This window comes from Anabas testudineus, chromosome 21 (assembly GCF_900324465.2).
Source record: "Anabas testudineus chromosome 21, fAnaTes1.2, whole genome shotgun sequence".
Taxonomy (NCBI): Eukaryota; Metazoa; Chordata; class Actinopteri; order Anabantiformes; family Anabantidae; genus Anabas; species Anabas testudineus.
Genome location: NC_046629.1, coordinates 1650288 through 1672378, shown reverse-complemented (window position 1 = coordinate 1672378; position 22091 = coordinate 1650288). Strand labels below are relative to the sequence as shown.

The 22091-nt window shown below is 40.1% G+C and overlaps 2 protein-coding genes across 3 annotated transcripts; one reads left to right on the top strand and one right to left on the bottom strand.

Annotated features, from left to right (window-relative positions):
• Positions 1-285: 285 nt before the first annotated feature.
• Positions 286-3207, bottom strand: med4 (mediator complex subunit 4). Its single transcript, XM_026376967.1, has 7 exons — positions 3009-3207; positions 2807-2873; positions 2560-2730; positions 2049-2106; positions 1871-1957; positions 1508-1639; positions 286-1246 (listed from the first exon to the last, which is right to left on the bottom strand). Exons 1-7 carry the CDS (start codon positions 3080-3082, stop codon positions 1074-1076), a joined length of 762 nt encoding a protein of 253 aa, XP_026232752.1. The 5' UTR covers positions 3083-3207; the 3' UTR covers positions 286-1073.
• A 1831-nt stretch (positions 3208-5038) lies between these two features.
• On the top strand, positions 5039-20879 carry itm2bb (integral membrane protein 2Bb). 2 transcript variants are annotated; one of them, XM_026376965.1, is made up of 7 exons: positions 5039-5264; positions 17003-17185; positions 18512-18580; positions 18851-19000; positions 19486-19596; positions 19759-19909; positions 20048-20879. In XM_026376965.1, exons 1-7 carry the CDS (start codon positions 5181-5183, stop codon positions 20134-20136), a joined length of 837 nt encoding a protein of 278 aa, XP_026232750.1. In that variant the 5' UTR covers positions 5039-5180; the 3' UTR covers positions 20137-20879. The 2 variants fall into 2 exon arrangements, with proteins under 2 accessions (XP_026232750.1, XP_026232751.1); XM_026376966.1 differs by having other exon boundaries at positions 5040-5264; positions 17003-17134; positions 20048-20188.
• Positions 20880-22091: the final 1212 nt, after the last annotated feature.

Below are 22091 nucleotides of genomic sequence, written 5' to 3'. Positions count from 1 at the left end.
GAAGTACTGTCTTTACTGAGATTTGATTGTCTCATAAAAGTAAACTGCAAAATTATTTTCAGCGTATTCTGGAGACAACTGCCTATTTTCTTCCATCTTTCTGTTGTTTACATTTCACCTGGTTTCTGCTTTTGCCTTTGTAGCTCATTTCATAAAAAGTCTCAGTCTCTTTTTGTAATTCACAGTCAGAAACTACTCTTCTTTACACTCTTACTCTTTTACATTCTGGTAGCAACAGGATGGCCAGTCTCCGATGACCACAGGCAAAAACAAACACAATTTCTATTCAAAGTATTTATTTACAAGGCTGAGTATGTACAAGCTTATTTACACACACGCACTTTCAAAAATGTGTCACCAAAGAGCAGGAGAAGTCAAGTCACTTACAAACATGACGCCTGTGATGTGAACAGCTTTCCAACAGTGTTAGTTTGAACTGTGTTTCGGTAGAAACATCAAGTTTTCTCTTCTTGTTTAAAAACAGGCTGATCGTGCTCTTGTGTCTGTACAGTAAATATAAAGCTACAGTCAGCAGTTGGTTAGCTTAGCTTAAACACTGGAAGCAGGTAATGTTCCATAAATTAACACGAGAGCTTCATTTAGGCCAGAACCAGAAAACCATTGATTTATTAGTCGATTTAACCAAAAAATAATCTGCAGATGTGTCCGATGTTGTATGTATCTAAAGTTGTTCCTGCTTCTTAAATTAGAAACTGTTTTTCTTGTCTTAACAGTGTAGCAAACTGAATATCTGTGACTTTTGGACTGTTACACCTAATGATATTAATTTGGTCTTCAGGAAGGTGAAATGAACTCAAAAGAATAATCAATCAATCAATCAATCAAGAAAATCATTTACAGATTAGGTAATGATAAAACAGTTTCTCTGGCTGCAGCAGTAGCTTCACATATCATATGCAGACCTAAGAGTGATGTTAAACGTCTGAAAAAAAGAAGCAGATTAGTTCCCAAAATGCAGAACTGCTTCTTTAAAACCTGTTGCTGACACCATGTCGTTCTCTGTGCATCATCTTGTATGTGTTGCTCCATGGTGAACACACACGCTCAGTCTTTTAGTCAGAGTCGCTGCTGCTGCTGGAGGAATCTGTCGACATGGCCTCCACGTCGTCTTCGTTCTCCTTGTTGTGACCTGGAGGCTCCAGGCCGAAGTCGTTGCTGTGGTGAGGAGGCAGCATGCCCACAGAGACATCCGAGGACTGCCAGGGATAGTGAGGCGTCAGGACATCTGAGGAGACAGAGCAGAGGTGGAGGTTATTCTGTGGACTGCACAGCAGTCGTCTTTGTACTGGGATACAAATAAATGTCTTGTCAGTGATGGGTCTTTAGCAAGTTTCTGGATCTTGAGGATGTGATAAAAAGGGGAAGCTGGTCCCTGGTCTCTGTAGGGTCCCTCAGCTCATTGTTTTTGAAGTGAACCATGAAATCATGAACATGTTGGTATTTATCACTCTGAAACAAAATGTGCAAAATTTGCAGATGGACTCACCTGGTAACCTTCCAGCAGCCAGAGCGTCACCTGGCAGATGTCCGTTCACCCCGTTGGTCGGCAGATTGGCCATGTGACCCAGCATCCCACTCCGCATTTCCAGGTCAGTAGGGTAGGGTCGGCGTGGATCTCCTGATAAACATTAGTGTCAACAGTTAGTGAAGTACAGCAAGAGGAAACCAGCGCAAGCTGCAGAGAAAGCATGGTTCAGTTTAATTCATCCTGTTTATCTGTAACCAAATCCGAACACAAATAACCTCAATGCAACTTAACTAGTTAAGATTACAGAATTATACAGAACACAAAACAACCCTCTGGGCAGCATTAGGCGACAGTGGAGAAGAAAATCTCCCTGGTTCCTACCTGGCACCCAGTTGAGAGGAGCACACACAGCATTGCTGGCACTGATCCTGTGAGCATATTTGATTATTTCCTCTGAGGAGATGCTTCCTGCACAGAATGAAAAAAATAACTTTAGCTCATGGACAAACCATCAGACACAAAACCAGAGTCAGCAGCCTGATCGGGAGTGTCTGCCCACCTTTCCTAGCTTTTTCAATGGATTTGAGTTTCTCTTTCGCCTGGTAAACGGCAGTGGCCTAAAAAAAAAACAAAGAGAGTCAGAAGAGGAGATGGCTTACATCAACAGAAGAACCTACAATGATGTGTATCAAACACATGAATCTTTATTTGTTTGTCCAATAAAACAGTAACTTCTAAAGTTCACTTCCGATAACAAACACAACAATGTCAGACCAACATGCACAATATAGTGTGGTCATTTAATCTCTTTGCAATCATTTTCTGATAGGTTAAAATAACTTAGTATGTCTTTATAACTATTTAGTGTCTCTGTGAGCATTTCATCTCTCTGTCAGAATTTAACATGTCTCTGTGTCAGCTGGGATACACGCTGATACAACATTTGCTCTCTGAATGTATCCGTTCTGTTTAGGCCTGTCCCTGAATGCACCATTACCGTCACACAGCAACATCACAGGACAAGTTCATGAAGACGCCGCACTTTGTATTAAAGTAAAGCACCAACCCACCAGTATGTGTTCGGCTTCCTTCAGCTGCTTCTGGAGCTGCTGTATGTCGCTGTCTCTCTTCTCCACCTCCTTCTCCAGCAGCTGCATCTCCTGGTGCACCTTCCCCTGCTGCTGAGCCACCTCCATCAGCTCCTGGAACTCCCGGTCCCTCTGTACCAGCAGCTCCAGAATCTGAGGACAAAACACACAGGCAATGAGGAAACGACACACCTCACCATTAGCCCGGGTCTAGTTTCTCAGGAGTTACCTGAGTGTCCTCTCCGGGCTGAGGCAGCTTCTGGCTCCTGGACAGAGCCAACATCTCGATCAGCTCCCTGAATCAGAAACACACGAGCAACGGCTAATGTTAGAGGAAGGACAGAAAGCAGCTGGTTACAGCACAATAAATGACTGTTTTAATACGTCTGTAGACGCAGTGAAAATAAATAATACATAAAGTCCCACTTTACCTAGATAAAACCTCCAAATCATCTAAAACAGAGAGTAGCCGCTCTTTCGTTGATTTCTCCACAATCGCCGCCATAGTTGCCTCTGCATCACTTCTGCGCAAGAGAGGAAGTGACGTCGCCCTCCTCCTTCTTCTTGAGTTGATCTCAGGTAGAATGCACAGCACCGCCCCCTAGAGGAGCTCAGTAAACGAACATCTCTCTGTCATGAATGTACATGATGATTTTTAGTTTCCATTCTTAAAAGATCACTAGTTTTTAAAATACTTTGATGGCCAGAGCCAGATAGGTATTGTGATGCATGGAAATGAATGATTCTGTGGACTGTGTTCAGTTAGTTTTTTTCTGTTTAACAAAATTTAAACAGCCAAACTTCATTTGTACAATGAATACACATTCTCACAGATAAAACTGTGAGTGTGTTTCATTTGGCTTCGGGAAAATTAAAATTTGTATTAGTGTAAAACTAAATTTAGGGCTACAGCAAAACTTTTTATTTTAAAAAAATAAAAATTTAAATAAAATTAAAACTACAATTTTTTATAACAGCTGTACTGTCCTTTAGGCATTTGACAGGAATAATGTTATTTCTAAATGCATTAGTTTCTATATTTAAACTGCTCGAAAAAATAAAAGGAACACTTTGAAAACATACCATATTTCAATGGGAAAAAACTCTAAATGGTCCTTTGTATTGCCTTCACATGCATGCATGCCTGACTACTACTGAGACGATGGATGATGCCCAGGGGTATCTCCTCCCAGATCTGGTCCAAGGCATCATTGAGCTCCCAGACAGTCTGAGGTGCTACCATTGGCAGCTTTGGATGGACCAAAACATAATGTTCCAGAGGTGTTCTAGTGGATTTAGGTCAGGTGAGCGTGGGGGTCAGTCAACGGTAGCAATTCCTTCATCCTCCAGGAACTGCCAGCATACACTCCTCACATGAGGCCGGGCACTACGAGGCACCCAGGACCCACTACACCAGTGTAGGGTCTGATAGTGGGTCCAAGGATTTCATCCTGATACCTAATGGCACTCAGGGTGCTGTTGTTTAGCCTGGCTTATTCCGACCTTTCATGTCTGTCACATGTGTTCAGAGTGAACTTGCTCTCATCTGTGAAAAGCACGGGGGCCCAGTGTCAGACCTGCCAATTTTAGGGTTCTATGGCAAATGCCAACCAAGCTCTACGGTGCCTGGCAGTGAGCAGAGGACCCACAGAGCCACAGGCCACTATCATGAAGTCTGTTTCTAACTGTTAGTTAGACATTTACTGCCAGTGGCCTGCTGGAGGTCATTTTGTTCTGACAGTGCTCATCTTGTTCCTCCTTGCACAAAGATACTGGTCCTGTTGATGATTTAAGGACCTTCTACAGCCCTGTCCAGCTCTCCTACAGTAACCTGTCTCCTAGAATCTCCTCTGTGCTCTTGAGACTGTGCTGGGAGACACAGCAAACCTTATGTCAATGGTACGTACTGATGAGACAACCTGGAGGAGTTGGAGTCTGTTCAACCTCTGTAGGGTCCAGGTATCACCTCATGATACCAGTAGTGACAGCGACCTTAGTCAAATGCAAATCTAGTGAGAAACAGTCAGGAAAGATGAAGAAGGAAAAAATATCAGCGTCCTCCATCTGTAAAACCACTCTTGATTTGGGCGTCATCTTATTTTTGCCCCTCTAGTTCACCCGACGTTAGTTTCATTAACACCAAAGCAGCTGAAACTGATTAACAACCCTACTGCTACTTAACTGACCACATTAATGTCCCAGAAGTGTAAATTACTGGATTCTTTCTGATTAAAAAGTGTTATTTTTTTGAGCAGTGTATTTTTCCTTAAATCCAGTTATTACTACATTTACTTATATCCATATAAAGGTATTTCTCCTGGGTTGTATTTCTTTATTTCTATTTATTTATGGATTTATTTCTACATCTACACACCTGCCAACCTTGTTTGTGGAGACAAAGGTTGCCAGGTTTCGGCCGCGGAGCTTTTATTTTGAAGCCGCACCGGAAGCCGTGCTGTCTCGGCTGCCCTCACGACAACAGATCGAAGCGCAGAGCGAACTGCCTCAAGTCACTTCGGAGCGAATCGTCTCTGTTTTGTTTGTTTTGTTCGGCTTCGTATCGTATTTTGTCCGGATAAAACGTTGTCAACACTTGTTCCAGGATGGTTAAAGTGTCTTTTAACACCGCTTTGGCACAGAAAGATGTGAAGAAGGACGCTGAAACTCTTATTCCCGGGGAGGACAAAGTGAGTAGAAAATGGCTAACGTTGCTAACGGCTAACATAGCTTTGAGTTCCGCACCGAATCACGCAGTTAAAAACGCGGTTTGATTTAAGCTCTTACCTCGTATTTTGCTGTATTTTGCCGTATTTTGCCACTTTTGCACACTTTAAAACGGTGAAAGCAACGTTTAATAGAAACACTGGGACTTTTTGCACTGACATGTAAACGTTACTTTATTGTCGTTATGGCTACTTCCTCATTTTCTGTAAATCTCCTGATAAACGTCGCTAATGTTGAAGCTAATTTATGTCGTTTTACGTTGTTCTTCGTATTTTAAAACGTTTTGTGGAAAGTCTGTGCTGTTATGTCAGGTTACTGTGGGCTAAAGGTTATTAGGAAGGTTAATCATTACGTTTGAACATATTCATGGGCTTTCTCTTTTTAAATATGTCACTTTGGTAACTTAATGTTGAACAGTTTGTTTAACGAAAATAATTTCGTTTTGCACATTATTTCAGCAGAGAGAAGTTAAACATGTGAAGCATTTTAATATGTAGTCAGTACTTGTACACTTGAAAGTGAAAACACCTTCATTTCCTGCTGCTTTCATCATTTGGCTCAGTTCGTTTCTACTAAACAGGCTGTTTTTCAGTCATCATGACAACATGGGAAAGTTTGTGCCGTTTTCTCTAGTGGGGTTTAATTTTTAAAGAAAACTTACTCCAGTCCAAACCTTTGCTCTTGTCCAGCTTGTCCAAACTGTGTCACCCTTACAAAAGAGAAAGTAATTTAAACTGATGAGGCGGAAATATCCCTCACCCACATGCAAAATAGGTCCACAGGTACATTTTAGCTGAAGGCTTCTGAATTTCTAGTCCTCTTGGCAAATAACCGACTGACGTCCTGATCCACTCCTTAATCTTAAAGCAAACAGGGAAGGTGACGAGTTCCACCGTCGGTCAACCTTTGTGTTAGTTAGAAACAGAGAAGAAACAAGTCCACACTACGAAATCACGCTGTGTGATAGAAATGAAAAGTTAGGAGAAGTCGTGTACATAATTATCCATTTTTAATTACAGGGATGGTTGTTGAAAATGTGATGAACGGTACAGTTATATAAATAAATATATATAAATGTCAACATGTGGTTGGTTTAATGGTGTTAAAGTTGCGGTTTTGGTGGAGCTGTGAGCTCACACTTCTTTCTCTGCAGTATTTTCATTTTAAAATGTTCTATCTGTACTCTTTCTTTTACTTTTGTCTCCAGTTCTTGTCTATGTGGTCCTTCCCAGTTTCTGGACATTTTTCCTCTCTGCTGAACAATGATTCTCTCAAGATTATTCAACTCTGTAAAAGCTGCTCAGGTTTTAAACTGCTGCCTGCTGAGGCTTGTCCTCTCCCCAGTAAATCTAGTCAAAAAAGAAACTCCACCCTGTTGTGAACACTGTTTTCTTCAGAGGAAGTCTCAGCTCTGTTTGGTAGACAGGCTTATTTCCAGAAGTAGAGAGCTGAGCTGTTGACTGCAGCTACTGTTAGTTTGTACAGTAGCTGTGCTGCAGAGGAGAATACATACAGTTCTCTCTTCACTATATATAATCTTTCGTTATGAGCCATTTGATGTTTATCTCTGAGCTGAGAAGTGTCTCTGTCTTCCTGTGTGGTTATTGTGGCAGCAGACTGCAGCAATAGTCAGACTTGTTTTCTCCTCCCCCTCTGAGTTTCACTCTGACCGACTCTTATCTCGATAATCGCAGCTTAATGTTTTCCTTCTGGGGATTGAAGTTGGTGCTAACACGACACATTCTGCATTTATTTGTGTTGTTTGGGGGAGTTTAAAACCTGCTGAGGGTGAAGTTTCATCTGCAGCACAGAACCCAGAGATGGGTCATCCTTCATTCGGTTGTTAGCTGCACCTTGCTAGGACTAGGTCAGTCCGATGCTACGGTTACAGTCTGTAGAGTCACATTCTGATTTTCATGTGAAGTTGTGTGTCCATGTTCCTCACAGTCAGAGACCCAGTGCTTGTGTTTACATGATGACTGGTAGTGAAACACTCAGAATTCACTCAGGAAAAGAGTCCTTTCAAAGTTCTGCACCTTCTGACATCAACCAGTGTGAAAGTACATAACTGATCAATTCAGATCATTACTGAAATTATCTTTATTAGTCTTTATTCACTATGCAATACTTTAAACGATATCATTTGCTGCAGCAACCCTTTCCTGGAAAGAGACTTCTTTTGCAGACTCAATGCTGCACTTTGTGTAGGAAATTAATGGCAAACCATCAATAGCTGATCGGACCAACACTCAAGAAAAGTGACACATTAAATTAAAGTGTCTGGCATCCTTTACTTTCCAAACAACGTTCTGACTTCATGTATGAACTCTCACTAGCAGATGTAGGGCTGCAAATAATGTGTATTTTATTTAATTTTATTGATTACTCATGTTGTGTTGATAAAGCGTCAGGAAGTTGTGAAGGTGCCTGAAGTGACGTCTTCACACTGGTTGAACAGTCTGAACTCGTAAGTTAGCTGTGAATGTGTTTTCATGTTAGAAACACAACTGCTAAACATCTGCTACTAATTTAGTTCTAGTAAACAGCTACAATAAAACTGTAATCTTCAAACGAAGCTTGAGTGATTTTAGTTTCTGTTTGGTTTAGTGTTGTTTGTATGGCAGTATTTCTTTTTTTGTCTCTTTCTTTCATGCTGAAATCCCCCTCTCAGGTTTCAACAGTGGGCAAATAGACAAATAACTGTTTAATGTTGTCACTGTGGACATACATTATATGTGCAGCTGCAGGACAGAAAAAACTGATGTGCAACATAAGAAATGGTTCTACATCATCTTGATCGATCAGGGTCATGTGTCTACAACATTCTGCTGACACGACTCTGACATGTTTGATCAGTGTGTTTACCTGCACTGTAGTTACCTGGGAACTGTAAACAGCTCCACTGTAATATGAGTCTACTTTTATTGTTTTAAATTTATTGAGAAACCACAGTTAAAGCTTGAATAATTTTTAGTTTCCGTTTCTCTGCGCCTCCACTTTTCCTTTCCTTTACTGGGCTTTTAGAGAAATTCCCAGTTCCAACTTGAACTTAATTGTTTCATGTTACGACCGATTGGAGAACCAGGCTCTTTACTGCACACTGTCCTTCTTTTCCGGGACTTTAAAACACTGTTGTTATAGTTTTAATGTTTTAATTTTAGGGATTTTGTCAGAAACCTCCTCCTGTCTGTTTACAGAGACAAAAAATAGACAAAGCTGGCTATGTAGGCTAAACACGTCTGCATGCTCAGATTAGTTTTCCATGGAAAACTCATATCAGGTTTGTTCCAACATGCAGGTCTCATCTTGTCGAACATCAAGCTTGAGTGTCATTCATTTATTTTCTTTATTGATTAATCTGACGCCTGTTTTCTTGATTAATTCATCTTGTATTGTTTTGCCTACTTGTCTGTTTCTTTTGTCTAAAAGGTTTTAGTTTTAATTTCCCACTCACATTATGGTGAAGTTTTGTACAACTGAAACCAAATATGTCTGTGTGTCACAGTGTATAATGTAAGAAGCTGCTGCTGGGAAATACTTGACATTTTTATTTGAAAGTAAATCGATTCATCCTTTCTCAACATAGTTTTATTTTCAGGTTGTGACTAATTGTAGAACCTGAGGTGTAATATCTATTTTTGCCTGAAGCAAAGTTTTAATATTTCCTCCACAGATAATAGTTTATCTGTCCAAATCTTCAGCTTGAACACGTCTGGTTGTCCTTGTTAGAAGAGTTAGTCTTTATTTACCACACGTAACATCAGCTCATATTGTGCTGTTTCCACTCTGATTAACTCGGTGTCATTAGGGTCAATCAGCACCGTATCTACTAAACACTGTTTGACTTTGTTTCCTGCTGTCGTGTTTGTCAGTGTGCTGCTCGTTTATAGATCCATTAATGAACCCTGCTACGTTAGGAACTGGCTTTGTATTTTTTCTAAGAGGCATTACAACGTCACAGATTTCCTCAGTTGTCTGTATGTATTCTGTTTTACTCTCACTGCTGTTTCTTACCAGTCATTATTTTATTGTGGAATATCGAGAATATTAATTAGCATCAAAAGTGTGTTTCTTGTTTTTAACAGCACATTTGGTTATTTTAGCTTGTTTAACCCTCTGAACTTTAGACCTTCAGCACTTACTGTGTGTCATTGTTTCAATGTTTTATTATTAATATGTTGTGTTGTATCCTTCCTGTTGCCCTTTGGACGTTCCTTTTTATAATAGCAATAAAGTGACGTCTTTAAATTCTACCTGACCAGCTACATTAAGCAAAGAAGGAAAGCAGCAGATGTTTAGAAATTGTTCATGTATTGAGTTACATGATACATGCCCAATTGAAAATTAGTTTATTTATTCACCAAGTCTTCTGACAGTACACAATGTACTAATTACTGACGTCTTTTAGTACTGTGTAAACATGTTCCCTGTACACAGAGCTTTAAGATGAAAAAGTAACAGACACAAAAACTCACAAATGTGGGTTGAAAAAAGTGAAATGAACTGAGACACAGCAGGATAAAAGATGGGCTTTTTCTGCAGAACTCCCATAGAGAATATGATGAAAATAAGCTCCAACCCGCTCAGCTGCAGGTAGCCATGTTCTGATACCTGAGCTTATCGCACAGCACATTAACACGTCACGCTGAGCTGTCACCTCTGTGTAATAGAGATCACATCAGCGGCTGAGAATCCAGCTCCGCATGCTGCAGGTGAACGTTCAGCCTGCGTTGGCACATGACGAGGAGCTTCAAGTGCTTAAATATGTGTCTTCATTTATGATAAACGATATTAAAACAGGCTTCATTAATCTACTTATTACTAGTTAATCTACCTATTTTCTGTGTCCTCTGGTCACATCAGTGTAAATATTAATGTTGCCAATTCTAGTTACACACATCGTTGTGAGTGAATATATGTGAAGTTTGTGATGATCAAATTAAATTTGAGTTTATTTTTGGTCTTATTGTCGGAGCAGAGACACATTGTTAAACACTCTTTATTTGAGAGGAACTGCACATAAACACTTGTTTCATTTGATGCTTCTGGGAAAAACTCATGTGCAAACAACTGATGAACTTTGTGTCTGCTGGCAAACGCGTCATTAATTAACTGAAGTTATTAGATGTGTTTTTGAACTTTAATATATGAGTTGTTTTGAAATATACACAAATGTCTGATGATCAATCCACAGAACTGTCCTCTCCTCTGTTAAAGGGGTTTATGTTTCTCAGGATTCAGAATAATCAAATAAGTTGGTGAGCAGATTTAATTTTCAGTTTTTTACTTTGCGTCGTCTTTGTTCTCTTATTCAGAATTACTGGGCACTTACAGTCAATTATAGATAATTGGTTGAATTATTATTCTTATCACTGGCTTCAACTTCATTCTGTGCAGATCTCCCAGACATTTGGTGGAAATGGAGCGAAAGCTTCTTTAGACCCTGAAGCAACAAGATTTCTCAGAGTATCCACTCTGAAGTTCATTCTGTTTTCTCCAGTAATAACATCATTATCTCACAGTGAAGAGAAAATTATTGATCATATACGAATGTCGGAAGACACTATTAGTGCTGCAGTGTAAACTCAAATCTGCATTGATGACAGTGTGAGGACATGGTCACAGTGATGTCCGGGTATGATAATGGAATAAATGTATCATCACCTAAAATATATGTTTATATTGACTATTTAGACTAAGGAGAGGAAATAAATTAAATCATCAGTTTCCTGATACAAAATGCAGCGTCGACAAGCTCCACACCACCATACTGCTCAGTGCACACTGCGTGTTACCACAGTAGCTGTACGTTTCCACTAAAATAGGTCAAATATTTTAACCTCAAGGTATATTTTTGCACTGTTTTTTATCATCAGATAATCCTGATTTGGTGCACTGCACATCACTACAGGGGTTAGAGCTGGTGGACAATCAAAATGCTAATCCTCATCTCTTTCTCACTTATGAGAATTTGCTGCTTTTATTTCACTTGTGTGCTGCTAAGTTAAAGTGATTCATCAGATTAATCTTTAGTTTGTGTCATCACAGTTGGATGAGATACTCCTTGTTCCCACAGCAGTTAACAGTTGATTTCTTCTGAAATTTAAATAAATGTAAATTATTTCCATCTCTGTTTGCTGCTTTGTTTATGCAAATCACACAGCTTCACCTCATCACAACCAAACTGCATCTGGCTCCGAAAATCTTTTCTTCCTCCTCGTCTCCCTCACTAGTTCATCATGTTTGTGCAGAGTTTGAGTATAAAGTTAAAGTTAAAAGTCAAGTTAAAGAAGTGTGGTCCACAGGTTTAAAACTTTCAGCTCACAGACAATGAGAACAGGTCTGAGCTGTTGAACACGGAACATAAACAACATTACACATTCAAAGATCCAGAAGAGAAAAAGTTGGTGCTTTAAAGATTTTTTTAGACTTTTTGTTTTTTGTGAGACAGCAGAATCCTTTAAATTCTTTTTAGAAATATAGACAGCAGGTGAAAATATTACCATTTACATACCTACGTTAGCAGATTACAACCAGAATCCTCAGATACTTACATGTCCCCTGATTATCTTCTGACCCTGCAGACTGCTTGAAAAGGATTATGGTCTATAATCAGTCAGTGAGAGACTCAGTCGGAGAACATTAGCTGCCTCCTGCAGGGTGCTACCCACTAAAACCCAAGAAGAGGGAAGATTAACCAACCAGGCAGATACACAGGGAGGATAGAACGACGTTCACCCAGACCAAATGTGCAGTGTTGTGATGCTTATGTTTAACACTGCAACAGTTAACAGGTCGATGACTCAGTCTGTCTGAATCAAAACTCTCTTTGCTTTTTTTAGCTTCGTACATTTCAGGATCTGCTTTTTTGTCACATGCTGTTATATAATGTGATAGTAAAGTAACTGCTCTTGTTGTCAGAGGCTGCTGCCGTGTGTGAAATGCATAAATGGACGCGGGAGGAGACCATGGTGTGTGTTTGGTGTGTTGGGCTGCTCAGCACCTTTCTGGTTCATCTATAGAGGATGTTTGCAGGTCAGAGCACAGGATGAATTTCATGTAGTCCCTCCTGCAGACTGAAATTAAACCTGGTCTGGACACTGATAATCACCTGTCTCCAGAAACACAAGCTGCTCTCAGGTCGACTGATGCTCAGGACACTGCAGGCTGGTCTGTTCAAACATGAGATTTCTGATTAATCACAATGTTAATTGGAACTCTCCAATACGGATTCCTTGATGAAACCAGAGATGAATCTTTTGCACATATTCTCAGAAAAAGTGCATCTGTGCAAACTGATCTGTGTGCGTCCACATCGAGTTATTTCAGTGTGCACAGAAGCGTTACTTGATAGCTGCCGTATGAGTCTGAGAAACGGACACATAAAGAACTACAGTCTGTGTGGGCCTGCAGCAGTTTATGGAATCAGACAGTATTTCACCGTTTGGGCACGAAGACTCTTTGCCCTCAGTCTTTAATCATTACTGTAAATCCTGAATGAGTCCAGTATTAACACAGCCAATGTGATGACTGTGACTGTGAAGATGTAGAGGATAGATAAATAGTGGCGCTCAGACTGCCAACTGTAAAGTGTTGTGTTTGTTGTGGGTGGCTGATGTAGTGGTGGTTGATTCATCTCAGACACACACAAAGACGGTCATTGATCTCTGCTGTAGCGAGACTGCGTGAAGTGAATACAGCCCAGATGAACTAACCCGAGAGAGTGGGAATTTCTGCCACCTACAGCCACAGAGGGAGCTTTTCTTAGCTTTAATCGTGTAAATCAACCTTTTTGTTTTCTGACTGTACATATTGTTCCTGCTCTGCTCTGTGACGTTACTTTACTGTTGATATAAAGGTGAGAGTTATGAAATGTTTGTCTGGAAGCTTGTTGGGTCTTGTTGGTGATGAGTTGTGAAACAGGGAAGATGCTGCGTTATGATTCAGAAGATAATGTGATGTGTTTATGGGTATATGCGTATGTATTGGACCCAACCTGTAACAAGACCACTTCAGCTCGTTGTTCTGTAACGAGCAGCAAAGCAGATTTATTTACAGTTATATATTTTAAACACAGAATATTCACAGAGCTTTAACAACATCTAACATCAAATAAGAGTTATTCAGCTGCTGTACTTAGCTGTACTAGCAGCTGTAAGAGATTTTTCTTTTCTTTTGCTCATTAGGATGTTTTGTACTTTTTCCTCAACATTTGTACTTAGTTGGAAATAATAATCTACCAGTTCCAACTGGAGCCTCAGCAGTTTGTCATTTGATCCACAGAAACATAACCAGCACCTAATTTTATAATCTTTTCTTATTGTATGTTCCACAGTAAGAAGTGAATAAATTCCCATCATATTATAATTTCCCACAAATGGAGGTTCCTTCTGTGGGGAAAAACCCGAACATACCACGTTTACCAGAAACACATCCTCTAACCAACGTTTTACTTATTTCTTGGTATTTAATTGGTTTATCAAAGGAGCTTCACGTTCTGGACCCTGTTCTGTTTGGGTCTCCCTGTGGAAAAATAACACACATTGTGTTCGGGTTGGTTCTTTAACAAACTCACATTAATAATAAATTAAATGCTGCTCAGTAACTGACGTGTGTTTGCTGCTGAAGGTCCAGCTCCTGCCTGTCAGATGCAGCTCAGGAAGTCTCCACATTAAACGGAGCCGTTTATTATTCTTCTGTTGCCGTTCAGGGAGTGAAGACATCCTCTTTTATATTCAGTTCCTCTTTTCTTCCCCGGTGTGAACAAAGCTGCACTGGGCTGTTGTCTGTTGAGTGTTAGCCGCTCAACTTCTTGTTTTTTTTCCTATGAGGCTCAAACCTTCCTCTTTTCCTTTAGTTCCTCTTCTCTTAACGTTCTTCTAGGGCTGCTCCATTATGGGAAATATCATAATCACGATTATTTTACACGACTACTAATATGTTGCATTTATTGAACAAACAATGAATTGTCCTTAAACACCAGTCTATTCACATAATCTGATTTCAGCAGCTGGATCCTCTGTAACATCAGCAGACATGATACTGTCTCCAGAGGGGAATTCTCCTGGGAGGGAACTTATAAGAAAAATAAGAACTAGGGTTGTGGTATTAAACTACCACAGGCCGTGTCCAGTAACTCTTGTGTCACTGGTTCGCTGTATTTGTCATTGTTGGTTTCAGAAGTGAAACACTTCTACACACAATATATGATACTTCTTCCTTCTGTAAATTCAGATGAAGCTCAGAAAAAGCTGACTGTCCGTTGTTGAGCTGTTTCTGAAAAACAGCTGACAGTTTCCTCCTAAAAGTGTTTGTCTGTTTCTCAGAAAATGCTGACTGAAATGCATTTTCTCACTGAACTGAAAATCCAAATATGAATGTTAAACTCATTGTGTTATTCTTTGGTTAAGAACTCTTTTAACTCTTCATTTTTTGGACCTTTTTGAGTTTATCAGGGACCAAATTTACACTGTGCCCAAATTATTGAGATTCTAGAGATAATTATTAGTTTTAATCTTATGTATTTATGAGGAAGGACCTCTTTAGCTCTTAATCACAACACCTTCAGACTTTCTTCTGGGGAGGAGATGTGATACGACATTTTGAAAACGGTGACAGCTGCTAGTTTCCTGCTGTACCTTAGGTGTTTTGTCTGGTTTTTCAGAAACACGTTGCAAAGACGAAATCTGAAATGTCAGACATCTTTAATAGTTGTCTTCTCTTTATTATGTGCAAAAGCAAGACACAATTATAAACTTGATTTCTTAAATGATCTTTGATGTCTTTATTCAATGTTAAAATCTTTATTTGATTTATTAGTTATGTTTTAGGTTTTGTCAACTAGAATTATCCTGCCTTTAAAACTTCATTGTAACTGTTAATCAGTGTTTTGACACTTTCAGTGTTAATTTGGTATTGAGTGCTTTAACACTACTAATTGGACAAACTAGTTAATCATTATTTAAGTTGTCTGACCTCTCAAATGTGAGGTTGAAGTGCTTTTTTTCACAGTTTCTGGAGTGTTGGTCTGTCGAAACCAAACGTTTGGGACCTGACAGCCTGTGATGGACATTTTTGAGATTTTTTTTTAACCTACCTGGAAATTATTCACCAGTAACTGAAACAACCTTTGCTAATGAACCCTCTGAAACCCAGAATTTTACACAGAAATGACTCATGTACTTTGAAAAGTGTGTGTTGTAAGTAAACACAAAGTTCTTGTGAGTGTTTCTGTAATGGAAACCTAAGGTTGAGTTAAAACGACGTTGTGGCGCTGAAGGGAAACCGACAACAGAGCAGCAGAGCTTCAGACACACTCACCTTAATGATTCCTGGCTGTTTACCTCCACGCCGACCTCAGACTGGGTTTCTCCCGCTCTGTGAAAGCGCTTTGGTTTTCAGCAGGACGACATGAAAGCAGGAGAGTTGTCATGGCTTGTTCTGAAAGAAGACATGTCTTTATCCGCCTGGCCGGTGTCCACCGGCTGATGTTTTGCTGATAAGCCCTGGTTACTCCAGCACTGAAGAATATTTGCCCACAATCCTCCTTTCCTCTGTCAGCTCAGCTCAGCTCAAAGTCTCAGGTTTCCCTCAGAGGTTGGTCAGGTCCACACACACTGCAGCAAAAGTTTATTTGTACTGCAGCACAAAGTACTGTAATAGGACATAAAACAGGTTTTACCACCATCACTCCTGGACAAGCTTTTCAGCAGTGTCACACCAACAAACATACATTTTTAACTCAAGTTCATTTTCTTTTTTTAAAATCTAGTTATTTTTATGTGTTAGTGAGGCACTAGGTTTTTCTTTTTTATTGTTTGTTGGATTTTCAGCGTCTCTGTTTGTTTCCGTTGTGATTTGCATCGTGATGAATCGCTCTGTGGCTGTGTGAAGCCTCCTTCATCCAGTTTAAACAAAGGGGTTGTTCACAGCTCCCGGCAGGCTGGCCTTCATGTCGTTCTCAGGTCAGACAGAGGCTGTTGGTTTGAACCGCTAGTTTCCATATTAGGGTCAATAGATTCAGTCTGTAAAGACTCTATAATGAACCCAGATTTATTTAGTACGGGACGTTTTGCAAAGTAAAAAACATGTTTAACTGGGAGTGTTGAAACCATGGCTAATAAGGGCAGCTGTCAGAGTCAACCCTAACTATTATAATGATCTTTTCCTTTTCTGAGCATCATGCAGGACAGAGCAGATGAGATGAAAAGGAAGTCAGACATGCGAATGATGAGGAACCTTGGAGAAGATGGATTTGATGATATCTGTTTGGAGGGAACCGGGCATAAATTCTACTCTACATGTTCATTGATGCGCTGATGATTGTCAGTTTAATGCTGCTAGGGACAACATATTGTCTACTATTTCTTTGAGTCCGTTTACGTTTGTCCGTACACCTCGGCCAAGTGTAGAAAAGGTTTTGCAGTGTTCGTTTTTTTGGTTTGTGTTTCTTTTTATGTGAATTTCAAACTGTGCATAAGAACACGTGGTTGTAAATGTACGTACTGGTAACTTTGCCCAGCTGTAGTTTGTGAATGTTGATTCTGTGTCTCTGTCTTCGTGCTCCTGTCTTTATTGTTTAAACTTGGCGAGCCACGTTTCTGTGAAAAGACAGAACTGTGTTTCATGTCTAATGTACATCTGAACCTTGTTTGAATGAAAACTTTTATGTCTAATCTGCACCTCATCTTCTCTGCTGCAGGATGTTGAGGTGGCTCTGCCAGTTCGTCGCCAGTCCCGGGCCTGGTGCTGGTGCACGTACCTGGGTGTGGCCCTCATGCTGGCTTCTTTGGTGGTTGCAGGAGCCTATGTGTACCGCTACCACATCCTGGAGGTGAGCAGCCTACACCAGCCATGGTGGCAAAGTACCTCCTACGACAGTGAGGTAAAATAAACGGGCAGTGTCAACTAAAACTAAACCTCCCCGTAGGTCACTGCATTAGTTCGGTGTAACTGATAAAGAGGTATTATTTTTGAAAACAAATTCACCTCCATGTTCAGAAAAACATAAAATCTTCAAACTGAACTGACGTGACCCGACAGGTTGGAGCAGGTAAACTGCTGAGAGCAGTTTTTAATGTCAAGTGCTTATGCTCCACCCACTGTACCTGTGCAGTTTGGATAAACAGACCCCTCCCTCTTACTGCAGCTGGCGTAGGTTACCACAGGAAGACATACCTTCATGTGTGTTCGCTCTGAAAACATCCAATGTACAGTAGTTTACTGCAAGTGTTTGATTGAAGATGATCCAGGAAGCCAAATGAGGACGGACATGAATACAAAGACAACTTGTCTAAAAAACAAAAAGGTCAACTCATGCTGTTACTAGAGTTATAGAGGGGGCCACTGTAGGACATGTCAGGCTCAGTGTGACAGACGCGGGTTAATTTTCCTCTAGATCTGGGTTTATAGTTAAGTTAGAGCTACTTATAGACACCAAGTCTAGTCAGTCACTGACATGTTTAAAGTAGCAATTACACAGAGATTAAAGGTCACAGTTCACCATTTCAGTGAAAAGAACCAAAATACAAACATCTAGATTTATCTTCTGAGCAGCTGAACTTTGTTCAGCCAAACACAACAAACAATGCAGCTGTTCTTTCTGTCAGTCGGTCGCCGTCATGTGGAATGTGTCCACACACACACACAGATCCTCTGAAACAGAGACGCGTCTGTGTCCGTATCTGAGGACGAGCAGGAAAATAAAACTCAGGAAGAGAATGATGATGATGATGATGTCTAATCTGACACAGACTTCTTTCTCTGTGAACGCTCACATTCTCTCCTACCTGTCCTAAACAGTTTCAGCTCAAAATCAAAACCTCTTTTTATTCCCTTCTTTTAATTGTTCATATAAATCTATTAAATGTAAAAGTAACAGGTTAAATTAATTACTTTAGATGCACAGAAGTGTGAAAATGACCTATAATCTTTACTGGAATCTGGACTGGAATCATAAAATGTGTTGCTTACAGAGAATTTATGATAATAATTGTAGAAAAGACTAAAGTAAAGAAAACATACAAGCTTGTATGACTTTTGAATTTGATGACTCTTGATCTGCTCGTCAGACCTGCAGTGACTGTGTGTTAGTAAAAACTGGCAGCTGAGCTTTGTGATGCTAAAAATTCATTTGAGACCCGTAACCAGACAGAAAGGTCAGAGTTAAATAACCTTGGTGTGTCTTTTCCTCTGTGTCTCGTCTGAGCAGCGGGGTCAGGTGTATTATTGTGGGGTGCAGTACCGTGAGGAGGACTACATGATCCCTGAGGAAGATGAGGTACATCACTACACCACAGTCACACGTATCTACATTGAGTCAGACTTCAAATCATGTTAATGTTGTATTTAAACTCTGTGCTGTGCAGCTGTAGAGTTTGTGCACGTCTCTTGGTGTACAAGGCGGCCATTGTTCACCTTTCACCTCCATGAGATAAAAAATGGAGAGTAATAGTTAAATAAACTATTAGTAAAATAAAATGGAAAGACTCCAGTTCAAAATCAAGTTACTTATTACCACAGACTGAGACAAACATGAACTGGTTTACAGGTGGAAGTGGAGCTGCCGAACCAATTCCACCTGCGGCAGCTGGAGGAGAGGATCCAGGTGCTGGAGAAGGACCAGGTGGAGCTCATCAACGTCCCCGTGCCCGAGTTCGACGACGGAGACCCTGCAGACATCGTCCATGACTTCCAGCGGGTGAGACGCAGAAGGATAAAGAGCTAGTTTGTTGATCAGTAGAAGTTTTTCAATTCTGTTGTAAAATAGAAACATGAGGTGGTTTGTGTTTGATCAGAGTGAAAGATTAGAGCTGGATTCTGATGTTTTCCACTGTAAACAGTTATAGAAAATCAGTATTTCAATGCAGGCAGTGGAGGAAATACTCTGATCCTTTACGTGTATATAAGTACTCCAGTACAGGTAGAAGTACAGTTGGTTGGTTGGGCCCCTAAAAGGATCAGCAGACACGTGATTGGTCAAACGATGAATGAGAGCTGCTGACGTCAAACTGTAAAAGAAACCATGTGAGAGGTTTTTGTCTTCTGTTCTGTACGGAACTGTCGAAGCTACACTGGCTCAGAACAGCTGTTTTTGTCTGAGTAAACCTTAGGAAGGTTCACACTGGTACAGTGGTCGTTGTAAAGACTAATTTCCTCGTCTCTACGTGTTGTTTCTTGTCTCAGAGGTTGACCGCTTACCTGGATCTCAATCTGAACAAGTGCTACGTCATCCCGCTCAACACCTCCATCGTCATGCCCCCCAGAGACCTTCTGGAACTGCTCGTTAACGTCAAGGTAACAGAGCAGGCTTTAAGTTCAGATATCTCAGGCTGCAGATTTCTCCTAACTCAGATGCTGTTTGTGCTCAGTGATCTCTGTTACTGACGCTTTAAAGGAATAATTCAACATTTAATGGAAACAGAGTCTCTTATAACCTATTTTGTTTTCTGTGTCCAGGCGGGCACCTACCTGCCCCAGTCCTACCTGGTACATGAGGAGATGATGGTGACCGAGCGCCTGCAGCATGTCGACCAGCTCGGATACTTCATTTACAACCTCTGCCAGGGCAAAGACACATACAAGCTGCAGCGTAGAGACAGAATCCTGGGTAGGAACATGGTTCATTCATCTCTTTACAGTAACTAATACAAATAACCCTGTGTTCTCTGGTTTTGAGACTTAGGGTCTTAATAAATGTGATTATTCCTTTAAAGCTCTGTATGAACGCGCTGTGGTTTTCTTACAGGTATGCAGAAGCGTGAAGCTCTGAACTGCTTCAAGATTCGTCACTTTGAGAACAGGTTTGTGGTGGAGACTGAGATCTGTGAGCCTTAAGACGCCTCGTCGCTTCATAGCCGCTCTTAAAGTCACTGGCGTGCAGTGGGGTTATATCTTTAATCCTCCCCTGTCTTCTTTTGTTTCCTCTGTCTTTTACTTCAGGCAGTTTGAGTGAGTGAGAGAGAGAGAGAGAGGAGTGAAGTGTGAGACTCAGTGTTTAAATAAAAAGGTGAAGAGTTGTGTGTTTTTCCACGTTCTGTGTGGTGGGGGTCTTTCTGGTGTCGATATCTTTACAGAAGAAAGCTGAGCATAAAATAATAAATTATTGTAATCAAAGTAACTGCAGTTATAGCACAAACATTTATTTGAATAGACGTGAGTAGATTCGCTGTGTGCCTTTTCTCTCAGTCTGAACAGTTCAAAGAGAAAAGGCATCTTTCATACCACTCGTCCTGGTTTCTAAAAACCAGATTGACTTTTGTTTTTGGGGGTTTTATGTCTGCTGTAGCTTTCATGTCACTGCACCAGTTCTTTCTTAACTGGAAAACGATCTTAAAATAAGTGTGTGCTTGTGCTTTAAAATGTAAGTTTCTACATGTAAAAGGAGAAAAAATTAAAGTTCACAGCAAAGAGTTCACGGGAAAACACACTTGTGTTAAAATCTCTTTCATAAGGGTTTGTTTTTGTTTTTGTTATTTGAATGTGTAATTTTTTTGGATAACTCTTCTTGTACTAATTTGTGTATATAATCTCTATAGACATGAACAGACCAACACAATAAACAAACCACAAACAACACAGAGTGCTGTTGTCTCTTTTTTATTTCAGAGTGTTCGATCCTTCAGTGAAGTCAATGTTAAAAACAGCAATTTATATATTTAAATACTATTTAAAACAGGACAATTGGATTTACTTATTCTGTTCTTTGGAAGTTAGAACTAATACATGTAACTCATTCATTTTTAGTAACATGAAATGTTGAATAGTTAATAAATCAAATCTATGGAGGTAAATGGGGGTCATATGTTTGAGAGACACAATAATGAACAAAAAGTTGTTTAGAGAAAGTGGGTTCGGGGTTAGGGTGTATCTGTTTTATTTACCTTTTATATATCGCTCCTAAAAATGTGGGCAGTTTTACTCAGGTAAAACACCTGAGTACACACTGTTTGTAGTAATACTGTAAGAGATGATGTTTACTGCAGCTTCACAGGGCTGACAGTGGATCAGCTGTCACAGTGGTGCTCGACCTTCATGTCATTTGATCACAGTGGAAATGTGTTGTTCATTAAAAGCTCTAATGAGAGAGACTCGCACAGGGGCATCATGGGAAACGGGCCAGGTGGTGGGTCACCTTGAAAAAATCACAGACGGTTGGTCAGAGCTGCACAGTTTCATTACAGACTCATTTTACTGGGTTTTTACAGATTCTCATTAAAAGCAAAGTGTTTCTACTACATTCTGTGTAATAGAACGTGTTTCTACTACATTCTGTGTAGTAGAACGTGTTTCCACTACATTCTGTGTAGTAGCACGTGTTTCTACTACATTCTGTGTAGTGCTGTTATATACTATTCGTTAGTAACGTGTTTCTACTACATTCTGTAATAGAAGTGTTCACTACTTCTGTGTAATAGAAGTGTTTCTGTGTGTTTCAACATTTGTGTAATAGTGTTTCCACTACATTCTGTAGTAGGAACGTGTTTCCACTACATTCTGTGTAATAGAACGTGTTTCCACTACATTCTGTGTAATAGAACGTGTTTCCACTACATTCTGTGTAGTAGAACGTGTTTCCACTACATTCTGTGTAATAGAACGTGTTTCCACTACATTCTGTGTAATAGAACGTGTTTCCACTACACTCTGTAGAACGTGTTTCTACTACATTCTGTGTAGTAGAACGTGTTTCCACTACATTCTGTGTAATAGAACGTGTTTCCACTACATTCTGTGTAGTAGAACGTGTTTCCACTACATTCTGTGTAGTAGAACACTTCAGGAACCTTCAG

Bases quoted from the DNA above. Each gene is read 5' to 3' on its own strand.
- itm2bb (XM_026376965.1), top strand. From the start codon at position 5,181: ATGGTTAAAGTGTCTTTTAACACCGCTTTGGCACAGAAAGATGTGAAG. The intron at 19,001-19,485 runs GTGAGACGCAGA...TTCTTGTCTCAG, and splicing joins TCGTCCATGACTTCCAGCGG to AGGTTGACCGCTTACCTGGA. The intron at 19,597-19,758 runs GTAACAGAGCAG...TTCTGTGTCCAG, and splicing joins AACTGCTCGTTAACGTCAAG to GCGGGCACCTACCTGCCCCA.
- med4 (XM_026376967.1), bottom strand. From the start codon at position 3,082: ATGGCGGCGATTGTGGAGAAATCAACGAAAGAGCGGCTACTCTCTGTT. The intron at 2,107-2,559 runs GTGGGTTGGTGC...TTTTTTTTTTAG, and splicing joins AGGAAGCCGAACACATACTG to GCCACTGCCGTTTACCAGGC. The intron at 1,247-1,507 runs GTGAGTCCATCT...CTGTCTCCTCAG, and splicing joins GGCTGCTGGAAGGTTACCAG to ATGTCCTGACGCCTCACTAT.